The sequence below is a fragment of the Triticum urartu genome, chromosome 4A (genome assembly GCF_056163025.1).
Source record: "Triticum urartu cultivar PI428250 chromosome 4A, HENAU_Tu73, whole genome shotgun sequence".
NCBI classification, from domain to species: Eukaryota; Viridiplantae; Streptophyta; class Magnoliopsida; order Poales; family Poaceae; genus Triticum; species Triticum urartu.
This window is the reverse complement of record NC_141876.1, coordinates 604,765,869-604,784,401: the sequence shown is the minus strand read 5'-3', so window position 1 is coordinate 604,784,401 and position 18,533 is coordinate 604,765,869. Positions and strand designations below refer to the sequence as shown.

The 18,533-nt window shown below is 43.8% G+C and overlaps 2 protein-coding genes and 1 pseudogene across 2 annotated transcripts; all 3 read left to right on the top strand.

Moving 5' to 3' along the window:
- The first annotated feature begins 3,637 nt into the window (after positions 1 to 3,637).
- Positions 3,638 to 5,547, top strand: LOC147977212 (uncharacterized; annotated as a pseudogene).
- A 1,455-nt stretch (positions 5,548 to 7,002) lies between these two features.
- LOC147977211 (uncharacterized) lies at positions 7,003 to 7,572 on the top strand. Its single transcript, XM_087519203.1, has 2 exons — positions 7,003 to 7,179; positions 7,270 to 7,572. The coding sequence occupies exons 1-2, from the start codon at positions 7,003 to 7,005 to the stop codon at positions 7,570 to 7,572; spliced, it is 480 nt and encodes a 159-aa protein (XP_087375329.1).
- Positions 7,573 to 11,246: 3,674 nt separating this feature from the next.
- On the top strand, positions 11,247 to 13,256 carry LOC125554366 (uncharacterized). The gene is made up of 3 exons (XM_048717940.2): positions 11,247 to 11,379; positions 11,450 to 12,655; positions 12,927 to 13,256. The coding sequence occupies exons 2-3, from the start codon at positions 11,461 to 11,463 to the stop codon at positions 12,956 to 12,958; spliced, it is 1,227 nt and encodes a 408-aa protein (XP_048573897.2). The 5' UTR covers positions 11,247 to 11,379; positions 11,450 to 11,460; the 3' UTR covers positions 12,959 to 13,256.
- Positions 13,257 to 18,533: the final 5,277 nt, after the last annotated feature.

Genomic DNA, 18,533 nt, shown 5'->3' with positions numbered 1-18,533 from the left:
TTGGTTTTCGTGATTTGGAGATCTTCAACCTAGCACTCTTGGCTAGACAAGCATGGCGGCTGATGACCGACGATACCTCACTTAGTGCAAAGGTGTTAAAGGCTGTTTATTTCCCTCATTGCTCACTCATGGAAGCCGGGTTGGGAACCCACCCCTCTCAGATATGGCGAGCGGTGCTTGATGGTAGGGACATTGTCGCACAAGGAGCGATCCAAAGAATTGGTAATGGGGCTTCGACAAGTATCTGGCAGCATAATTGGATTCCTCGTAATAACTTTAAGAGGCCGATCACTTCACTTGTTCCTGATCCGCCGGAGAGTGTCGGACCTAATTGATGCTACTTCGGCTCAATGGAGAGAGGATGTGATAAGGTCTGTCTTTACTCCTTTTGATGCTGCAGAGATCCTCAAGATACCGCTGTGCATGAGGAACATAACAGATTTTTGGGCATGGCATGAAGAAAGACAGGGAGTCTTCACGATGCGTTCTACTTACCGTATGATACTAAGAACGAAGATCAGTAGGGAAGGATGGCTTCATGGGGAAGAAGGCACTTCAAACACACAAGAAAGTAAGCAGTGGAGTGCACTTTGGCATATACAAGTACCTTCGAAGCTATGGATGTTTGTTTGGCGTTTAGCCAGGCAGTCGATGCCTACAGGTGAGGTCCTCCACCACCGAAACATGTCTGACGAAAACACATGCCACTTATGCGGAGCCACGGACACATGGAGACATGCTCTATTGAATTGCTCGATGTCGAGGAGCATCTGGGCTTTAGCTCCCGATGATTTGGTTGAAAAGGTGATAAGCTGCCAGCATGATAATCCGAAGCAATGGCTTTTTGCTCTACAAGAAATGCTACAGACTGAAGAGTTCACTCGCCTGGTGGTTACAATATGGGCGATATGGAGTGCAAGGAGGAAGGCGATCTACGAGGACATTTTTCAGTCTCCTTACTCCACGAACGGCTTCATCACGAGCTATCTATCAGAATTGCGACAGATCAATAGGAGGGAACCGAGGCCAACTTCTACTTCTGCTTCGAGACCAAAACGCTGGCTGCCTCTGGTCCAAGGATGTGCCAAAGTAAATGTGGATGCAGCATTGTCCAGAGGGGGTACGTATGGTGCGGTTGCTGCCGTGTGCAGGGACCAAGATGGCATGTTTCTTGGAGCTTCGGTCATTGGGTTCCGGCAGATCAATGCTCCTCAAACACTCGAATCCGTGGACATTAGGGATGCACTAGCATTGGCGGATGACTTGTACGTTCAAAGCATTCATGTGGCCTCCGATTGCAAGACGGTGATAGAAGACATACAACATGGTACTTCAGCTGCATATGGTGCGGTGATTCATGAAATCATAGAACATTCTGCTAGTTTTCAACTTTGTAAAATAGTACATGAATTTAGGAGCTCAAACTTTGAGGCTCACAACTTAGCGAAGCATGCTTTATCTCTCGGGTGTGGCCGACATGTTTGGTTAGGTCATCCTGGAGATCTTTCTTTCATCCCTGTAAACATTGTGACGGTTTAATAAAAAGCTTCACGAGGTTGTCTAAAAAAAGTTGTTCGTTTTTCGATCCCTAAAAGAAAAGCTGCTCGTTTTTGGTCACTTTTTCTTGGTTTTTATTTTCCATAATATTACCTTTTTATAATTTTCTATACAATGAACAAATTTATATATACGGTACTCATTATTTCAATACACACAGGAAATTTTAATAAAACACGATGACCTTTTTTGTGTTATACTATGAACTTTTTCTATTACACGATTAACATTTTAAAAAGGGATATTTAAATTAGTGCCCCTGGTTCCTTAGTTGTGCTCACTTTTCCCCACGCTCCAAATGTTTGCTCACTTTTCCCCTCTTCCTTAGCTGAAACTCTCACAAATGCTCATAGCGGGCGTTTGCCGTCTTGACCGTCCATTGACGTTAATTGCTGACGAGTGGGGCCGAGTCTTCGTCTGACTATTGCTTGCTGACGGGTGGGACCGCAAGGAGACATGTATTGGGTAGCCTGTCTGAATCTGAAACAGATCTAGACAGGCCGCACTGAACCGCGCCGCTCCATCCTCTCCGCCGGCGTCGTGCCGCGTCCACCGCAGTTGTTTCCTCCACCCTATGCCCTATTCCGTTCGTCGGCGACGCCGCGTCTCCACTAGATATAGCCCACCACCCCATCTGGGATTACATAGCGATGTTGAGTGAGGACGCCCGGAATGCAGTCGACCGTGGAGAGGATGGGTCAAATCTGCGGCAGATAATTCATGGATTAAACCTGGGTAAGCATTGTTTCCTCTCAAAATGACGTTCTCAGTCATATTGTAGGCCGTATTTGACTTCTTTTTTCTTGAATCGTTCGAATTTGTGCTCGATTTTACCCGGCTAACTGAAGCCTTAGTTTCCTTCCCCCAACAAAATAGGATTGATCCCGCGCTGGCTTTCCAGCTGGCGATTAGAATGGAAACTAGTGTGCTGCGTGGTACTAAACCGCATTTGATTTCATCATTTTTCTATCCCAAAGTGGTAGAAACCAGCATATCTTTCAAAGATTTGTGAGCTGAGCTTCGAAACACCTATCCCTGGAGTGATGCCGATGTTGTTGAACTGAATTACTTCAGCAGTGACGAGCAAAGATTTCTCCCACTAACTTGCGACGATCATATGCCGTTGCTTTTTGCTGGGATTGCTGGCTGCCGATTCGGTAAACTCCAAATCGATGTCCTTCAGCCACGCGCAGAACGGGCGAAGGGGAAGGGAGTTCAGACATCATCTGTCTGTGCTAATAGCCAGCACCCCGGCACTCCTTGTAGGTCGACACCAAGTAAACCAAGTGGTTCATGGAGCCACAACATGCCTGCTGCCAATTCTGGTTCCGATTCAGCTGCTGCTTCTCGTGTACCTTCTGCAGTTGGTGTAGAAGAAGATGCAGAACCTGACGAGGCAGTGCCTACAAATGATGATGAAGACGAGATGATGTTTCCTGAACTGGTCGATGTAGCCAGTCAGCAAGCAGTGGATGACGAATATATGGAGGAGCCCATCAGCCAAGCTAGGTTTGATGACACTGACGATGAAGAGAAGGTGGAGAACATGGACAGCTTAATCAAGGATGAATACGATGGTGATGACATGCCAACAATTGAGTGGAACAGGGAAAAACCTGAGCTTAGTGTAGGTACCATTTTCCAATCAATGGTGGACTGTCGGAATGCAGTGACAACACGGTGCATTATATCTGAAAACACCTATAAGATTAAAAGGAGTGAGCCAGCAAGGTTCACAGTTTTTTGTCCATATCCTAGGTGTAGGTGGAAGTTGCATGCATCTCGTATGAGAAAGAGCAAATATATTCAGGTAATCAAGGTTCAGTTAGTAATTTAGTTTCAGATCGTTGAGTAAGGTTTCTTAACTGTTATTTACCGTTTTATTTTGTTTCAGATAAAGAAAAACCCACACAAGCACACCTGTCCACCTGGAGGGGGAGGGGGGAAGGCGAAAACCAAGCTACCAGAAACTAGGCGGGTGGCAGATGATATATTGGATTGGCTGAGAGAAGAACCTGGACTTGGTCCAACAACACTCCATGGGAAGCTTTTTGAGAAGTACAAGATAGAAATTCCTTACATGAGAATTTTCAATGCTAGGGAAAAGGCTCTTGACAGAATTAATGGTCAATGGAATGACAGTTTTCAGCTGCTTTACACTTTCAAAGCTGAAGTGGAGATGGCAAGTCCAGGAGTGTTGTAGAGATTGACAAGCATACACTTCCATTCAAAATAAAAGGGAAGTCATTTCAGAAGGAGTGCTTCAGAAGGGCTTTTGTTTGTTTCAAGGCTTGCTGGCAGGGGTTTCTAGATGGTTGCAGGCCCTATTTGGCTGTAGATGCTATATATTTGACTGGAAGATGGAGATGACAGCAAGTAGCAACTTCTGTAGTTGATGGACACAACTGGCTATTCCCAGTTGCATTTGGTGTGGTGGAGGCAGAGTCTGAGGAAAGTTGGGTCTGGTTTCTGCAGCAGTTGCGCAACATTATAGGCACACCCCCAGGTTTAGCTATACACACAGATGCTTGCAAGGGTTTAGAGAGTGCAGTGGAAATTGTATTCCCTGGAGTGGAGCATAGGGAATGTATGTGACACCTAGCGCATAGTTTCAAAAAGAAGTTCAAAGGTAAAGTTTATGATGAGAACTTATGGCCAGCATCATACACATGCAGCAAAAGGAAGCATGAACACCATTTGAGAGTGTTGTATGCTCACAATCCTCTTGTGAAGGAGTACATGGATGCACATCATGGCAAGGTGTGGTCAAGAAGCAAATTCAACGAAATCTGCAAAGTGGATTATGTGACCAGTAACCTTGCAGAATGCTTCAATTCAAAGTTCAAGTCAGTGAAAGGGCTCTTGTTGTGGCAAGCATTTGACAATATGAGGCAAATGATCATGATAAAGATGGCTCTTCGCAAAAGAATTGCAGAAACACAATATGTTGGTCATCAAATGCTCCCATCAGTGATTAAGGCATTGCACTTGAAGGCAAGAGGACTGGAGATGAAATGTATTCGATCTGGTACATATGAGGGAGAGGTTACATATACTGACACTAAAAATAGGGTATGGAGGTATCCTGTGAACCTAAGTACTAGAGAATGTACTTGTAGGCAATGGCAGATCCGTGGGAAGCCATGCATACATGCCCTACATCTGATGACCGTTATCGGGGGTGCAGATGGTGAAGTTGATCAATATTGCTCTGAGTATTTCTCTGTTGCCAAATTTATGGCTGCTTTTGCTGACAATGTGCCTGCACTATTGGGGAAAGATCAATGGAACATAGTAAATCCAGGGTTCAAACTCCACGCTCCTGTCATTACTAGACCACCAGGAAGACCAAGGAACCAGAGGATTAGAGCAGGTGAGGAGGGTCGTCTACCAAAGAAGCGTGCTTGCAAAAAATGTGGAGTTCTGGGGCATATTGCTAGGCTTTGTACCAATGCAGTGGATGCATTATTTGGAGAGGAGGAAAGATGGGCAGCAGCCAATGCTGAGGAGAATGCAGCAGCAATGGAGACTGAAGATGCAGTGGAGAATGCAGCAGCAAATGAAGCATCTTGGTATGTGTTTGCACCCTTTGTAGAATGCAGCTACCCTTTTGTTTGCATTTGTTCTCTTTTTTGCCTATGGCTTGTACTTTTATTTACCAGCTCTAGGGAGAAAAGGCCAAGAGATGAAGAAGTAGAAGATTTTGAAACCATGGCCTTTGATGGTTTTGAATCTATAAGAGAGGAAGAGGAGGGCGTAATTTTTCCAATTGTGCCTTTAAAGATTACTGAACCCATAGATGACCGTCAAATGGTCGTCAAGTGCTCGGCGAGTGCAACTACTCCATCAGCACCTCCACGAGGAAAACCCCAAGTAAAGCCCAAGATCAAAAGGAACAAGAGTCTGAAAGAAAAGAGCATCTCAACTAGGGAAACCAGGAGCAAGACGGTGAAGCTAGCTGCAAACACAAGGAGCAAGTCGAAAATTTGAATTAAGTTGTTGGGAAATGTTTGTGTTGTCAATTTGAGGGCGAGTGGATCGCTTAAAACTTGGTAGATTTGTATTAAGATGTTGGCATCTTAAAACTTGGTAGATTTGAGCTACTGTGAAAACTTATCAGTTGTAATAATGTTGCTTCTACTTTAGTTTCTTATTTGAGTCAGAATTCAAATTTCCATCAAAATTTGAATTTAAATCAATATTTGAATTTGGGCCAAAATTTGGATTCGAGTCAAAGTTGAAGTTGAACATTGGAGGTTCATTGCTCTGTGCGGTGTATTTGATCGAGCATTTGAAGTCTAATATTCGTAGGTGAACAGTCCGAATGAGAAATGTGCTAGAAACGAGCTCGAAAGCTAGGGTAAACAGCCCTATTTGAAATCAAGTTTTTTTTACCTTGCCTAAATGAGGCATATATATTTTTATTAACACTTGTTCCATATATATAGGGTAAAAACGAAGTCTCACTATTTATTCATTAATATTCATATTACTACATTTTTTTGAAAAAATATGCTTTTAATTCAAAACCGTCAAATAACACGTTTTAGATATGAAAATGAAAAAGTAAGTTCAGATCCTTCTTACTCACTCCAAAATGAAGCTATGGAGATTTTTCTGATTTTTTTAATTATTTTGATTTTTTTAAACCCTAAACCCTCTCTCCCTATTCTACGAACTCTGAAAATGTTCATAGGTCATAGCTCATTTGTGTGAAGACTTTTTTCATGAAAGTGACCTACACCAAGTTTATATTTTTTTTCTCATAACCTTGCCACATATGACGGCTATGTGCGCAAGAATTACAACATTTTGATTTTTTTTTTGAATTTTTTAAAAACATTTGAACTTGATTTCGACATATCAGTTCAAAAAATGATTTTTCAAAAAAAACGCCCCTATACCGAGTTTATATTTTTTATGGTAACTAGGTCTCATAAACGGACGAACTAGGTTTGTTTTATATTTTTGCGATTTTTTCTAATTTAGTTATGGCCATTTGAAATCTGGCCAAACCCTAATAACCCCGTTGACTCGCTCATAACCCCGCAGAAATCCTCCAAACCCTAGCGTCGAACGTGCGCCATCGGATCCTACCAAGCGCCAAACACCACCCGTCAGATGTGGGGCAGGCATGCGCGATCCGCGTGATGCATCCTGATTGGCTACTACACTGTCCTTCTCGGGTTTTTTACGATATGCCCCACTTTACATATGAAATTGTATTTTTCGCACATGACCACCACATGTCAGTGTTAAGAGTTGGTTCAAATATTCAAACTGCAAAATACAATGTGGCAAATCGTCAATATAGCTTCCCCTTCTCCTCTTCTCCATCTGACAGACAAAGGCATCGAGCAGATCGACCAATTCCTCTGTTTCTTTCCCCATCTTCTCGTTCTTCTTCCTCTCGAGCAATTCCTCTGTTTCTTCCTCTCGGGTGATATGTCGACCTCCTCGTCAGCCCCCCGTTCCACGTGGCCGGTGTATGGTCCAGTGCCGATGAATCGATGCACTGACTGCCCACGGACTTCGCCACTGAAGCGGTTGACTTCGAAGGAGGAGAAGAATGGGAACTTTGGGCGCGAGTTCGTCAAATGCGAGAGCAAGCCGGAGGGGCAGGTTAGATCTGAGTTTTCCTCGCATCCTTTATCTCTAATTTCTCAAAAAATCTGTCAGATTTGGATTTAGGTTACATGATTTCGTTTTCAGATCGTGAAGAAATGCCACCATTTTGAGTGGATGGATGATTACATCCAGAGGCTTCAAGGGTCGGGCTTGCTGGATTCGAGGGGGAATGCAATCCGCGAGTCCAATCTGCCCCATGACAGTGCCGCTCCGGCAGCAGCAGCGCGTCCGGAATACCCGACGGTGGTAGATGTCGAACTAAAGACGGAATTGAAGAAGATGAACAAGAACTTCAAGCAGCTGATTGAGTTGAAGAAGCAATCCAATCTGATAGCTTTAGGAATACTTGCTCTAGGAATTTTTTACTTGATGGCCATCTCTCGTTAGAGATGTTTGTCTACTGTTTTTGCCACTGTTTAGCAATCCAAGTCTGTTTATCTCAAATGCATTGTTTAGTGCAACTGTCGATCTCTGAATGTATGCAGTTTACTGTTAAGTTTCGACACTTTCAGTTTCGGCGGAAAACAACTACCAGTTCAGTGATAGGATTATTTTGTTAGCTAATAACCTCGAGTGTTGGATCATACCCTAGCTCGTCAGATGACAGTAAGTAGTACTTGAGCAGCACAAGGGATATACATCAAGTTCATCTCTTCTCTCTCGCACTTGCCAAACTTTTGTCCTCGAGTTCGTCAGTTCTGCTAAAAAAACCCTAGTTTGCGGGCCCAAAGAGAAAGCTCAGAAACAAGTGATGTTTCTTTTTTGTTTAGGAAGGATTGCTTTGTTCTTTTTTGTTTCTGATTGCTTTTTTCATTAATTTGATTGCCCAATCTCTTCTATCTCATTGAGGAATTTTTTTTGGCTTTCCTTTATGGGTCCCTTCATTTTTTAGAATCAAAGTATTTGCAAACCGCAGTATTATTATGCCTAGCGAACCAATACTTCATGATTAGAAAAAGAGGTCTAACCCTCTTTTTTATATACTTCAAACATAGTGTAGTTAAAACTACACCTTTGACTAAAGCCAAATATCTCAAAGTATTTGATACTTCAATATTTTTGAAAACCAAAGTATTCTTTGAATACCTAAAAAATACAGAGCTCTCAAACCAAAGCCGTGTACAAATGTACAATATGTTCTTATTTTTAGAAGGCATCTATAAACACATCATTTGTAGTTTGTTTGGTTAATTTTTCCCATGCCAATTAGCTGTGTCTAAACTTGGGACAAACAAAACACAAACATAACAAAGCATTAATATAACACACATAACTTAACTTAGATAGGGTTGCTAGGGCAACATAAGTTCTTACATAGACACCGATAGATAATAATAATTAACCTTACATAGATAGGGTAGCAAGCTCGGGCAACACACACACCAAACTCACACTACATAGTAGATAGATAGGGTAGCTAGGGCAACACCGCCATGTCTTCACCGTCGTCTTCACCTTAACCGCTGGCTTCACCGTCTTCTTCGCCGCCGGCTTCAGTACTCCTCCTCCTCAAGGCTGTTGTCGCCGAGGTAGTACGGGAGGCTGTGCATGCGGTTGCGAGCGGGGAAGACGCTCTCGAAGTCGGTGAAGATGTTATAGGTCGTGAATGCGATGAACTCGCACCCACACCAATACACCTTGCCGAGCAGGTAGTAGGCATCGAACCTGTTGGTGAAGTGGACGACGAGCCCTACCACTGGAGCATTGGCGTGGGGACGCTGCTCCATGAGGTTGAACATGGACGGCGGGAGGTGGTGGAAGCCCGCACGGAGGAACCCCCGTGCAAGCTCAGTGCTTCCCCTCCAGCGGGAGAACGCCCACACGCGGAGGGATTCCTCGACGACAATGTTGGCGGGGTACCGCCGTTCCGGCACGATGGGCGGCGCTTGGAACGTCGGCCCGTTGTACTGCATCTTGCTCGCTTCGCTGAGTGGAACGGCTTTGGCTTTTGGGGGAAGAAGAGAAGTTGGAGGCGCAGATGGATCTGTAGAAGAAGAGGCAATGAAGGGCAGCTTAAATAGCCGGGGGGAGACGAAGTGGGTACACGCGCAAACGGCGTAGATCGTGACTCAGTGCGTGCGTGAACCGATGCGATCATCAATGTGTGAACGTGAATCGATGCGAGCGTGCTTTGCGTGCTCTGCGTTGGCGGCTGCCTGCCTCCCCCTTCTGCATGCTCTGCGTTGGTGGCTGCCTGCCTCCCATTCACGAGCGTGCGTGCAGCCTGTGGCGTGAACCGATGCCTCGACATATGGATGCGACCGTGCGTGCAGCCTGCCCCTTCTGCCACCGGCACGTATGCCTGTGACGCGTGAAATGACGCTGCGGAGCGACTGAATCCACCGGCAACCGTGCGGCACGGATCGATGCGTGCGTGTCGGCGTGCATGCATGCGATTAGGTCTAGGTCACTAGATGCATGCGTGGCGGTGTTCGCATGCATAGCAGGCTACATCGATGCCAAAGCCGGGCATGCATAGCAGGCTGCATCCATCGATAGCAGGCCTTTTTAATTTATTACGAACAAACTAACGGGCCCGTCCTATGAACACAAACACGGCCCAACCAGCGAAGCCACGGCCACAGTCAACAGAGTCCAACGTGGCCCCACAAGTCAGTTAACGGCCAAGACGGCAAACGTCTGTTATGAACATTTGTGAGAGTTTCAGCTAAGGGAATGGAGAAAAGTGAGCAAAAGTTTGAAGCGTGGGGAAAACTGAGCACAACTAAGGAATTGGGGGCACAGATGGAATAAGCCCTTTTAAAAAATATGAATACATATGTTGAATAATTTTGGAATATGCATTGAACATTTCGTAAGATAAACTGATTTTTAATACACATTAAATATTTGGGCAATATACGCTGAACAAATTGGAAAACACGGTGCCATTTGCATTATTGAACAATTTCTAATATATTATGAACATTTTTATATTGCATGGTGAACTTTTTGTAATATAAAGTGAAATTTTCTTATATACGATAAACGTTTTTCTAACACGCATTGAATTTTGTATAATACACAAAAAAGAAAGAAATGAAAAAAAGGAAAATAAATAAAATATAAATAGAAAGAGCAAAAATGAAAATAAAAAGAAACCGAAAAAAGAAGAAACAACAAAGTGGCCGTGGGCCTACCCAAACCGGGGCATCGGGAGGCCGAGCTTCAGCGAAGCCAGGACGTTTCAACTTCACCTCACATTCTGCCATTCCGCCATTCATCTCTTCCATTCTGTCATTTTTTTCTCCTTCCGCGATTCATCGCATAACACTTTTCGCCATTTCGCGCAGCACACGTTCACACATTCTGTCATTTGCAGCACACCTTCCGCCATTCGCAGCACACCTTCCATGCTTCCCTACACCACGTCAATGTGCTGCACGGGGAGTGCGGATGCTGGAACCGGCTACGATGGTGCTGCAATTGGCACGCTGTGAAGCTGCAACTAGTAACGCCAATTGCTACATTCAGGCATGTACAATGCATAGCCTCAGGATGATGCCTCGTATGCCATGTAGGATCGAATATCACGTAAAATAAGTTCGGATAGAGAAACGGTATCCTCTACAGAAGGCGGGTGTTTGGAGAGAAAAACTGAAAAGTTTGAAGTGAAAAGTAGAAATGCATGTGCTTTATAGTCTTTGTTTTTATTTCTTAATAAGGTCCACTAATTACATCTTGCATTGGGAAGAAGAAATAAAAGTAGATGCCCCAAACTACCTTTTATCATGAGACATCTGCATCCATATATCATCATTGTACATGCCCTTATGTGTCCCACGTCTCTCTCAACGTTCGCCAGCGATCACGATCCTTATTGTTAAATCTAAACTCGGTCAACGAGCCAGCATGTGATCGACTGCACCATCAAATTAGAAATGATATGAGAGAGAGACGTGGTGCAGGTGATGTCTCCTTCCTAATCGTCAACTACGAGCCGATTTTTTTCTGAAGGAAGAACAATTATTTCTTCCTATTCTAATCCCAACCTCTAATCTGCAGTTAGGTTTTTGCCAATATATCGATCGAGTCGCTTTCTCCCCCGTCATGTCATCATATCTCTCCTCCTCCCCTCCCCAGTAGCTAGCTCTCCCGTAGGCCATCTCTCCGCCCGTGACCACCACCAAGAGGCGTCCCCGGCAGTGATCAACGACGGCGGCAGGGACGCTTCCCGACGTCTCAACTCTCAAGGTGAATCTTCTCCACTGAATACTCCCCTCCTCTTCCTCCTTCATTTCTCTGATTTATCTTTCTGCATCAGTTCGAACAACCATGCCGACGCCCCCGATTCCGGCGACGAGGCCTGCACCGACGCTGCCGGACGAGCTTATCGAGGAGGTCTTCCTCCGCCTCCCACCGGACGAGCCCTCGAGCCTCGTGCGTGCCTCCCTGGCCAGCAGTTTTTGGCTCGGCCTCCTCACCGGCACTAGCTTCTCCGTTCGCTACCGAGAGTTCCATGATGCTCCCCCCATGCTGGGCTTCTTTTATTCCTGGCTCCACGCCGACCGCCCTGCCGACGAAGGAGAACCCCCCGTCCAGCGCTTTGCCTTCACCACGAAATTCGGCGCGCGCATTCCCGAGGTCGAGGAATGGGACGACTATGAAGCGTTGGACTGCCGCCATGGCCGCGTTCTCTTTGAAAACCCCTTTGGGTGTCCCGCCCCGCTCTTCGTTTGGGACCCCATGACGGGCTGCACGAGATACCTGGAGAAGCCCGATGGATGCTGGGGCGATGGGGCCACTGTGGTCTGTGCTGTGAGCGGCTGTGACCACCGCTTGTGTGACGGGGGGCCCGTTCGTGTGGTCTTTTTCACGACCGGCGACGATGATGGTTGTGTTGCACACGTGTCCGTCGCGTTGCTGGAGATGGATGATGCGTGGAGCGAGAGCTCTGATCTTGATCTTGAGCTTGAGTGGACCCTGAGCACTGGTCTTGAACTTGAAGCTAGGCATGCATTCATTCCGGAAATACTGCCCCCTGTCCTCATCAAAGACGCACTCTACTTCATGCTTTCCATTGTTGATGGTGTTCGTGACATGGCTATTCTCAAGTACGACATGGCCTCTGATGGCTTGTCATTGATTGATCTACCCGACGTGCGCTCTAATGGCTTACCGCTCAAAGACCATTCCTTTATCCCCATGGCCATGGGGGATGGCAATTTGGGGTTTGCACAAGTGGACGGGTTAACCCTCAATCTATGGTCAAGCTCAATCCAGACGGGTGTCGAGGGCCTTGCGTCATGGACTCAGCATAGAGTTGTCGATCTCAAGAACCTTCTCCCTATTCGGAATCCCAAGCAAAGTCTTAGGCTGATTGGATCTGTGGAAGGCAGTGATATCATTTTCGTGACTACAGACCTTGGCATCTACCAGATTAGTCTCATGTCCCTCGGGTGGAAGAAGCTATGGAAGAGCGAGAAGTTCAGTGCTTTGATTCCGTATATGAGTTTCTACAATCCACAAGGTATATCTATATGTCCATTTCTTTCTGATTTGGTAACAACCACCCTTAGATAATAAGCCCTTTGTCCCAAAGTAATTGGTGCTATGAAATATTTTACACCTAGTTATATTTGATGTTTTATGAGATGAAAATTTATATTTGATATTTTTAATTTGTGATAATGTATGTAGGCTCAATAAAAACTTTGAGCGTTGTGTACTATACTTGAATGTTACACCTAGTTATGCTTATGAAGGGGTATGGAATCACACTAATAAATCTACGTTTGCAGAGAGGATCAACCCCTACGATGAAGCTCATTGATCGCTTCGTGTTGAATGTGCTTAAGAGCAGAAGGCCACTATCATCAATTGGAAAAATGACCACTTGAAGGGGCAACATGGTCTCGTGATGAATTATGCATTATTAATAGCTGGTTTGGTGCAATGATGTTTGTTTTGTCATTTTATTGGTAACTTAGTCGGCCAGCTTAATAATTCCCGGTGTTAAGTGGCATGCATAAGCGGGTGAAGGGATTATCATTGTAATGAACCTACTAGTTGTCACAGGATTTTCAGATGGACATAGCCAACCGACTTTAATCTTTTTCCTCATAATTGGAATGTCCTATCTTCTATAATTAATGTCTTAATATCTTTCAACCAAGTTGCCGCATTTGGTTTGCCGCCTCTTCATGCCTACATATTGTCTCACACTAGTGGTCTCTCATTAAACCCATTAAGCTACGCGTGAAGGGCGGCTAATGAGCTATGCCACGTGGCGCAAGCTGGTTGGCCGCGGTGAGAAATCTTTTGGAATTTTTTAGATGATGGTGTGGATTATTTTTTAAATAATTTTTTTATTTTTAGATGGAGGTGAGGACCTATGTTATTTTTTAAATGAAAGGTTAGGCAAAATGGCACTTGTGGGTAGGCTCGGTGGTAATTTTTTTTCTTCTTTCTTTTTACTTTTTTTAGATGAAGGTGATGATTTTTTTCTGAGATGTTTTTTTAGACGGAGGCGAGGATTCTATGTATTTTTTTAAATGGAAACATGCGCACAACTTCCTCTCAAGTGGCGCCACAGAGGTGGTGCCCCAACCACTAGTTTTGCATCATGCTTATCGACATCTAGAACCTTTGTGCAACCATCGATCACGTGAGTGTTGGAAATACTTATGTGTGGCTTGCAACATTTTATATATGCTACATAGTTCTTGGAATATTTACCTTGATATGGAATTTACTGATGCACTTGAATATTGCTTGGAATACATTAATGGAATATAGTTCATGGAAGCCGGTACATGTATGCTGGAAATAGTATTTATTAATGCTGGAATATTTGTTATACTATATGTATATTTGCCCGGGCACAACATATTATGGAAAGCCAGGTTGTTCATGGGATTGGCTCCATGAATTGGTAAAGCCTGTGAATTTAAATTATAATTCAAATTCAGCGTCCCACTCACACGTACGTGCTTATGGGACATTTTTGCAGATGAAACTCCTTGATGGTTACTAATGATCGTGGTTGGTTAAGTTAACTTGGAGTGTTCATTTAAACAAATTTTATCTGGACATTTTATCTGCTGAGCGGAACCACGAAAAATGATCGAGGAATAGGGGTTAGACCATGTGTGTATATTTCTTATAGTGAGGAATCACCAAAGTGATGTCCTCGCCCGGGGCACTAGAGTCGATATTGGAGAATACTTTAGCTCCTTGAAGCTGGTCAAACAAATCATTGATCATCGGTAGTGGGTATTTGTTATTGATCGTCACTTCATTCAAAGCCCGATAATCAACAACCATTCTCAAAGATCCATCCTTCTTCTCAACTAGGAGCACTGGGCTCCCCACGGTGATGAACTTGGTCGGATGTAACCTTTCTCCAATAACTCCTTAATCTGCTTCTTAATTTCCTCCAGATCATTTGCGGGCATCCGATATGGTTTCTTCGATATTGGTCCGGTGCGTGGCAACAACTCTATCAAAAACTCAATGTCTCGGTCTGGCAGCATGCCTGGTAGTTCCTCTGGAAATACATCCGGGTAATCCTTCACAACAGGCACTTCTTCCTGAACAACTCCCGAGAGAGAATTTACTTGGGTCCTCCTTGGCGCATGCCTAGACACATACTTGATCCTTTCTCCCTCCGGGGTGGTAAGTAAAATTGACTTACTAGCACAATCGATATTTCCTCCATACTTCGATAACCAATCCATGCCTAATATTATATTCAATCCTTGGGACTCCAAAATTATTAGGTCTGAAGGGAAAACGTGGCTACCAATAGTTAGGGATAACCGATCACACCATCAACTGGCCATATACTCTGCTCTTGGAGAGCTTACTAACATGGATGACTGATAACCCACAAGTATAGGGGATCGCAACAGCTTTCGAGGATAGAGTATTCAACCCAAATTTATTGATTCGACACAAGGGGAGCCAAAGAATATTCTCAAGTATTAGCAGCTGAGTTGTCAATTCAACCACACCTGGAAACTTAGTATCTACAGCAAAGAGTTTAGTAGCAAAGTAATATGATAGTGGTAGTAGCAGCAACAAAAGTAAAGACAGCAAAAGTAATGTTTTTGGTATTTTGTAGTGATTGTAACAGTAGCAACGGGAAAGTAAATAAGCGTAAACCAGTGTATGGAAAACTCGTAGGCACCGGATCAGTGATGGATAATTATGCCGGATGTGGTTCATCATGTAACAGTCATAACATAGGGTGACACAGAACTAGCTCCTGTTCATCAATGTAATGTAGGCATGTATTTCGTAAATAGTCATACGTGCTTATGGAAAAGAACTTGCATGACATCTTTTGTCCTACCCTCCCGTGGCAGCGGGGTCCTATTGGAAACTAAGGGATATTAAGGCCTCCTTTTAATAGAGAACCGGAACAAAGCATTAGCACATAGTGAATACATGAACTCCTCAAACTATGATCATCACTGGGAGTGGTCCTGATTATTGTCACTTCGGGGTTGCCGGATCATAACACATAGTAGGTGACTATAGACTTGCAAGATAGGATCAAGAACTCACATATATTCATGAAAACATAATAGGTTCAGATCTGAAATCATGGCACTCAGGCCCTAGTGACAAGCATTAAGCATAGCAAAGTCATAGCAACATCAATCTCAGAACATAATGGATACTAGGGATCAAACCCTAACAAAACTAACTCGATTACATGATAAATCTCATCCAACCCATCACCGTCCAGCAAGCCTACGATGGAATTACTCACGCACGGCGGTGAGCATCGTGAAATTGGTGATGGAGGATGGTTGATGATGACGACGGCGACGAATCCCCCTCTCCGGAGCCCCGGACTCCAGATCAGCCCTCCCGGGAGGTTTTAGGGCTTGGCGGCAGCTCCGTATCGTAAAACGCGATGATTTCTTCTCTCTGATTTTTTTCTCTCCGAAAGCAAATATATAGAGTTAGAGTTGGCGTCGGAGGGTCAACAGGGGGCCCACGAGGTAGGGGGGCGCGCCCTAGGGGGGGCGCCCCCACCCTCGTGAGAAGGGTGTGGGCCCCCTGGTCTTCATATTTGGCGAGGATTTTTTATTATTTTTTCTAAGACCTCCCGTGGAGTTTCAGGACATTCCGAGAATATTTGTTTTCTGCACATAAAACAACACCATGGTAATTCTGCTGAAAACAGCGTCAGTCCGGGTTAGTTCCATTCAAATCATACAAGTTAGAGTCCAAAACAAGGGCAAAAGTGTTTGGAAAAGTAGATACGACAGAGACGTATCAACTCCCCCAAGCTTAAACCCTTGCTTGTCCTCAAGCAATTCAGTTGACAAACTGAAAGAAAGAAATAAAAACTTTTACAAACTCTGTTTGCTCTTGTTGTTGTAACTATGTCAAGCCAGCATTCAAGTTTTCAGCATAGATCATAACTAACCACACTTGCAATAATTCTCAGGTCTCATAATTACTCATATCAATAGCATAATCAACTAGCAAGTCATAATAATAAATCTCGGATGACAACACTTTCTCAAAACAATCATAATATGATATAACAAGATGGTATCTCGCTAGCCCTTTCTGAGACCGTAAAACATAAATGCAGGGCATCTTTAAAGATCAAGGACTGACTAGACATTGTAATTCATGGTGAAAGAGATCCAATCATAGTCATACCCAATATAAATTAACAGTGATGAATGCAAATAACGGCTATGCTCTCCAGCTAGTGCTTTTTAATAAGAGGGTGATGACTCAACATAAAAGTAAATGGATAGGCCCTTCGCAGAGGGAAGCAGAGATTTGTAGAGGTGCCAGAGCTCGGTTTTGAAATAGAGATAAATTGTATTTTGAGCGGTATACTTTCATTGTCAACGTAACAACTAAGAGATGGCGATATCTTCCATGCTAAACACATTATAGGCGGTTCCCAAACAGAATGGTAAAGTTTATACTCCCCCTCCACCAACAAGCATCAATCCATGGCTTGCTCGAAACAACGAGTGCCTCCAACATACATCAGGTCCCAGGGGGAGTTTTGTTTGCAATTAATTTTGATTTAGTTTGCATAAAGCATGGGACTGGGCATCCCGGTGACCAGCCATTTTCTCTTGAGTGAGGAGTGGAGTCCACTCCTCTTGAGAATAACCCGCCTAACACGGAAGTTAAGCACAGCCTTTGTTGATACATGAGCTATTCGAGCATACAAAACAGAATGTTTATATGAAGGTTTAGAGTTTGGCACATACAAATTTACTTGGAACGGTAGGTAGATACCGCATATAGGAAGGTATGGTGGACTCATCTGGCATAACTTTGGGGTTTAAGGGATTGGATGCACAAGTAGTATTCCCGCTTAGTATAAGTGAAGGCTAGCAAAAGACTGGGAAGCGACCAACTAGAGAGCGACAACAGCCATGTACATGCATTAAAATTAATAAACATTGGATGCAAGCATGAGTAGGATATAATCCACCATGAACATAAATATCATGAAGGCTATGTTGATTTTGTTTCAACTACATGCATGAACATGTGCCAAGTCAAGTCACTTAAATCATTCAAAAGAGGATACCACCCTATCATACCACATCATAATCATCTCAATGGCACGTCGGCATACAAGGTAAATCATTATAACTCATAGCTAATCAAGCATGGCACAAGCAACTCTGATATCTAATTGTCATTGCAAACATGTTTATTCATAATAAGCTGAATCAAGAACGAGGGACTCATCATATTTACAAAAACAAAAGAGGTTGAGTTCATACCAGCTTTTCTCATCTCAGTCAGTCCATCATATATCATCATAATTGCCTTTCACTTGCACGACCGAACGGTGTGAATAATAATAAGAGTGCACGTGTATTGGACTAAGCTGGAATCTGCGAGCATTCAATAAACAGGAGAAGACAAGGCAATATGGGCTCTTGGTTAAATCAACAATAATGCATATAAGAGCCACTTCAACAATTTAATTATAGTCTTCTCCTACTGACCCCCAAAGAAAACAAAAGAAATAAAACTATTTACACGGGAAAGCTCCCAACAAGCAGAAGAAGAACGGGAAATATTTTGGGTTTTCTTTTTAATTATTACTACTACAGCAGAGAAATAAACTACTACTGATTTTTTGGTTTTTTTTAAGGTTTAACAAACACACAAGAAGAAAGCAGGAAAAAGAAAATAAACTAGCATGGATATTACAGTGAAAAAGTATGAGCACCCACATCTAGCAATGAGTGTGTGTGAACATAAATGTAATGTCGGTGAGAAATACGTACTCCCCCAAGCTTAGGCTTTTGGCCTAAGTTGGTCTATGGCCATGGCTGGCCTGGCGGATATCCATAATAATAGTTGTTGGGGTCGTACTGTGATGAGGAAGGATAGTTGAG

What these genes read in the sequence shown, in the direction of transcription:
- LOC147977211 (XM_087519203.1), top strand. Translation starts at nt 7,003, where the DNA reads ATGTCGACCTCCTCGTCAGCCCCCCGTTCCACGTGGCCGGTGTATGGT. An exon ending in AGAGCAAGCCGGAGGGGCAG is followed by an intron (nt 7,180 to 7,269) that starts GTTAGATCTGAG and finishes TTTCGTTTTCAG; the next exon opens with ATCGTGAAGAAATGCCACCA.
- LOC125554366 (XM_048717940.2), top strand. Translation starts at nt 11,461, where the DNA reads ATGCCGACGCCCCCGATTCCGGCGACGAGGCCTGCACCGACGCTGCCG. An exon ending in GAGTTTCTACAATCCACAAG is followed by an intron (nt 12,656 to 12,926) that starts GTATATCTATAT and finishes CTACGTTTGCAG; the next exon opens with AGAGGATCAACCCCTACGAT.